The 5554-nt window shown below is 32.6% G+C and overlaps 1 protein-coding gene across 1 annotated transcript in view; it reads left to right on the top strand.

The window, feature by feature from the left end:
- The first annotated feature begins 802 nt into the window (after positions 1-802).
- Positions 803-5554, top strand: part of LOC105622717 (carboxypeptidase M-like) — a 10167-nt gene continuing 5415 nt past the window's right edge. The window contains exons 1-7 of the mRNA XM_012204130.1: positions 803-1037; positions 1883-2016; positions 2466-2602; positions 3039-3226; positions 4195-4490; positions 4954-5130; positions 5369-5461. Coding sequence (XP_012059520.1) covers positions 803-1037; positions 1883-2016; positions 2466-2602; positions 3039-3226; positions 4195-4490; positions 4954-5130; positions 5369-5461 — 1260 coding nt within the window. The remainder of the gene's footprint in view (positions 1038-1882; positions 2017-2465; positions 2603-3038; positions 3227-4194; positions 4491-4953; positions 5131-5368; positions 5462-5554) is intronic.

Raw genomic sequence — 5554 nt, 5'->3', positions numbered from 1 at the left:
TTTTTTCTTTCGTTTCTTCCTTCATGACTTCACAAACGCCGACCGTCATTCCACTGTCCATGCGCCAACGTGATCACGTATGATTTAAAAAAAGTGTTTCTGTCCTTGTCCTCTTCGCCGGCACCGTGTATCTCCATATAAACGACTTGACACGAGAAATAACGGGAAAAATAGCATTGAAAAAACTCGTCGCTCACATATACTGCTTCGCGTATCGCTTTCGCAGATAGTTTTGCGCGCACACGAACGCGGAAAATCGTTGATTTTACGATCGGATTCTACGGATTCCACGGTGTGATCTCTTCAGTGCTGATACATTTCAACAATCAGGTAATGTAAATGTTCTAAGAACAACATTCTAATAATTGGATTTTGTATCACCTATTATAAGTTATTATTATATATATATAAAATAGAGCTGATATTATAATTTAAAGTATTGGCTCTCACATAAAAAAAGATAATAAATATTATATTTCTCATGTTTCATTGTACGCATATTTTCGATGCACGAAGATTACAATATTTTTATTGAAAATGTATAAAATATTAAGTATACATCTCTGCTCTTTGTACAATTTATATATACACAAAGTACTTTTGTATAAATTTTTATATTGTGCCCTTTCACTCTTTTTCTTTCTCTTTTTCTTTGATAGCTATATATTTATACTTATTATTAGTTACTTAGGCGTAGTGAACTTCGTTCACACTCAGAGAATGAAAGGGATTCTTAAGTTTAAAGAATTTCTAATTAACAAGTATATCTCTCTCGTATTCGTATATTTGATATTGTTGCAGAATGTATCGCATACTACTTTTTCTCATCTTCATTTATGGGAATATTCGTGGAATGCAATTCCATACCAAAGAAGATGTACCTCGTTTATATCATCCGCGCTTCTTAATGTATGAGGAACCGTATAACATCGAGTTCAAGTACCACAATTACGAACAGATGAGCCGCTTTCTTCGCGCGACGTCCCTTCGATTTCAAAATCTCACTGCGCTATATTCAATAGGAAAGTCGGTGAAAGGTATATTATCTTCTTACAATGCTAATTGAGATCACAATAAATAGTATTCTGAAAGAGGACGCTGTCTCGTTTGGTGTTTCATTTATACATTTTAACATTCAAGTAACAATATTAATGTAGAGAAGAAATTAAATACAATATATCTTTAAAACATATAAATAAATGACAAACAGGCAGTTGACAGTGAACGGTGCGCAATTAACTTTAAAAAATTTTATCTTACACATGCCAGTTGAATTTCAACATTCGCATTGATATATCCTCGATATCTTAATTACTTTAATTAGTTCGGACAGTGGTAAAACACCGTTTTTTATTTTTTCAATTTTTTACTCAGTGACTATGTTTCCTTTTACTACAGTATTACCATCTTGATAGAAATATATGTGAATTATGTTCAGAAGTCCACATCACTATGAGTTGAGCCTTCGTTTTCTCAATTAAGTTTCTCACCTACTTCATTAAATGCAGTGTAATTTAAAGATTTTAGTCATTCAGCCTTGTAACTGATGAGATCTTTAATGGAGAAATGATTACCGCACAGTGATTACGACCGAATTAACATCACTTATTATAATATAATAACTCATTTATTTAACTACAACTACATGGATTGTTGTTAAGAGTCTCAATTTTGCTAAAGAAAGCTAAAATCGTAAACATAACAATTTAATCATTTTTATTATGTAGAATAAAATTTTGTAGAGCTAATTACGCACCGTTTATTGTGTCAATTCTTAATTATCCGTTTTATCATTTATATTTTTTAATTTATCATCTTCGGAATTTTGATATTGTTACATTTGAAATATATATGTTGTAATCAAGCGTTACTTATGCGATAGGTCGAGATTTATGGGTAATGGTCGTTTCGTCCTCACCTTACGAGCACATGATTGGAAAACCTGATGTAAAGTATATCGCTAACATACATGGAAATGAAGCTGTGGGACGCGAATTAATGCTACATCTTATTCACGTACGTAATTATGTCAAGCATTGAAATTTCCACGTCATTATTCGCAATAATGAATAACACATGCGCGTATGTTACATTCTTACAATTTGATTCATCACTTATACATCGCTTGAAAAAAAGATTTATTCGAATAAGAGATTTTATCTAGTCAAATAATTGCAAATAATAATAATTCGTAATTATAAATTAATCGATCGATATTAACTGATGACGTTAAATTAAAAATAATGTGTGAATAATAATATTAATAATTCATTTACGTTCGACATCGAAATGGTATATCCCAGCAAACAAGTTACATGTAACGTATATGTTAGTTGTAATTTCCCATTCAACAATATAATTGTAATGACACGTGTTATATTACGTGTGTTATATTACAGTTATAATTTAGTATTTGCTAGGATGTTTCTTACAAATGTATCTCTTTTTTCTTTTTTTTCTTCTAGTTTCTCGTGACATCGTACGGATCAGACGCATATATTACATGGTTATTGGACAATACAAGAATTCATATTTTGCCGTCAATGAATCCTGACGGTTTTGAAGTCTCTAAAGAGGGACGTTGTGATGGTGGTCAAGGCAGGTTAGATATTGATATAAATGATTTATATTTATTCAACTTATTTTTTGATCATTTCTATTTTTCCAATCAGGTCAGGTTGCACTAATCAACGATGAAATTTTTAGTTCAAACCTAATTGTCTGACGTTGAACACGTTGAGACAGTCTTTTTTGATATTCCTTTCAAAGGGACTTTCTTTCGATTTAAAAAACGTAAAATTAAAAGGTTTGCGCTTAATATTTCAAAGTAGTCATAGACCGAATAAAATACTTAAATGAATAATCGTCAGGAGCATCGACAAATATGTCGTTAAACACTTCTGTTTTTGCTAAAGGAAATATATCTTGAAGCGTCTAAATACGCTTTGCGATATAATCCGTCTTTTAATCGCTTTGCGCAAAACAAATTAATTAGCTTCTAATTCTCATCTTTTACGATTCGATGTATGATTATACAGGTATAACGCGCGCGGCTTTGACCTAAACCGTAATTTCCCGGACTATTTTAAGCAAAACAATAAAAAGAGCCAGCCGGAGACCGAAGCCGTTAAAGAATGGGTCTCGAAGATTCAGTTCGTGCTCTCGGGCAGTCTGCACGGTGGTGCGCTCGTGGCCAGTTATCCCTTCGACAATACCCCAAATTCGCGTAAGTTAAATCACCTTGGTTCAGTTATCGTTTCGCACGCGGAGCTAAAATCGTTAAAAGGCGGGCAGCGTGGCTCGCTCGATCGTCCTCGATCCAACTCCGAGCCACGGAATCATACAGAGTCGTGATACTCCGCTCTGTCGTATCCTCTCACGATCGTCCTCTTTGCGAGATGTGATTCTGAAAAAAAAGCAAAACGAATAAAGATAAAAACAAGAAAAGGAAAGAACAGCATTATTATTTTTTGGATGCAATTCTTCCAGCATTTCAACTGGTTCGATTTAAAATTTGTTCCATTTGTATTAAACAATTGCAATTAATAGACAGATTATAGACAGCTATGACTATATAGTTGTATACGGCTCTGAAATTATTATGATATATTATGTAAACTTTCATGCCATCAGGAATATGTCGATCGGCGCCACTATGTGCAGGTATTGTGCAATATGTGTATGATTATTTTTTATTATTAGTATAAGCGACTTTATTTACTTTATCATTTACTTGCAAAACGTTAGAAACATTTCAAAAGTACGAAGTTACTTTTGATTGATTTGAATGTAATATTGAAAAGAAGATAAATGATGAAGTTTACAGTTTCTTACGAAAATTATGTTAAGAAAATAACTACTTTTTAACTATATTAGTGAACGTATGAAAATGAAATATTTGAATGCACAATTAGAATGCACATGGCATGAAACATATATCTTGTACAATTTTGCTCTCAACAAAAAAAAAGAGAAAAAGAAAGAAAAATAAAAAGAAAAAAGCGATAAAGTTATAAACATTTTCATTGAGAAGTCAGAGCCAAAGATTTAAAAAGAATGTCTAATGGACATTCTGAGACAATTTGCAGATTACACAAATCATCTTCGTGTTTTCTATCTATATTGGATATATAGTTCTATCTATATTGGATCTAACGTTTAAACTGCCGTAACAGTATGATATAGAGAGAATAGTGTTTCAGAGTTTCACGTCGACGCCGAGCGTCTCGCCGGATGACGACGTATTTCAACATTTATCGTTGACGTATTCTCGAAATCACGGATCTATGTATCAGGGATTACCCTGCTCTCCGTCTCAGCCCGCATTTAAACGTGGAATTACTAATGGCGCCGAATGGTATCCGCTTACTGGTGGAATGCAAGATTTCAACTACGTGTGGAACGGTTGTATGGAGATCACCTTGGAACTTTCTTGCTGCAAATATCCACCAGCCGCGGATCTACCACATTACTGGGCGGAAAATCGAGCGGTGAGTGGCTTTTGTGGAGTGAGATGGAAAATAAAGATCATATATGTACAGCTTAATGAGAGAGAAAGAGAGAAAAAAGAATAACACAGATTCGATTCGATATCTGATTTTTGGCCTTACTGCATACACTCTAAAAAATATCGGTGTGAATTTAATGACACTTCTAGTGGATTTAATACCCATGCAGTGTCTACAATTCTCTCTGTGCTAGTATGTATTAATATTATTACCAACATGGAGTGGATTTCAAATCTCTGGTGTTTATATCAATACCATTGTATGAATTAAAAACCCTGGTGTTAAATCCATCACATCATATTGTTAATATTAGGTAATATCAACACAGTAAAAATTATGTAGATACCACTATTTTTCAGAGTGTCTCTATTTTGTATTCAAATACGTGTTCTATTCTTTAAAAAATAATAATATACATTTATTATCCTTTTATTATCTTTTTTAGTCTTTAATCAAATTTCTGGCAGAGGCTCACAGAGGTGTTCATGGTTTTGTTATCGATGAAAATGGTAATCCTATCGAAAGGGCTTCCGTTAAAGTGAAATCACGAGATGTTAGTTTCTCAACAACGAAATATGGTGAATTTTGGAGAATTCTTTTGCCTGGTGTTTACAAGTTAGAGGTACGTTACGAAATGATAATAATCTGTTGGATACATTTTTTTATTATATTGTCTTACGTTACTAGAATGCTAAAATTATGATAAAATAAGAACTTATAAAATAAGACTGTGCTATTTAAGTATTTACCCACATTATATCATGTTAAATCTGATCCAATGAGAAATGACAATGAAATCGATGTTGATTCAATGTCGATTCCATTATCATTTCTCATTGAGTATGTCATATTTTTGTTAGGTATTTTCGAATGGTTATGTACCTCGTGAAGTTGAATTTGTAGTAATCGAACAACATCCGACGCTTCTTAATGTTACCCTTTATTCGATAAAAGTAAGTAATGCTATCATCTAAAAGATCTACATTTTTATTCGTGTATATTGATTAACTATTTTTTATTAAGTTAAATTTATTAAGTTATTAACA

Source organism: Atta cephalotes (genome assembly GCF_000143395.1).
Source record: "Atta cephalotes unplaced genomic scaffold scaffold00048, whole genome shotgun sequence".
In the NCBI taxonomy this organism is placed as follows: domain Eukaryota; kingdom Metazoa; phylum Arthropoda; class Insecta; order Hymenoptera; family Formicidae; genus Atta; species Atta cephalotes.
This window is presented reverse-complemented; position numbering and strand designations above follow the sequence as displayed.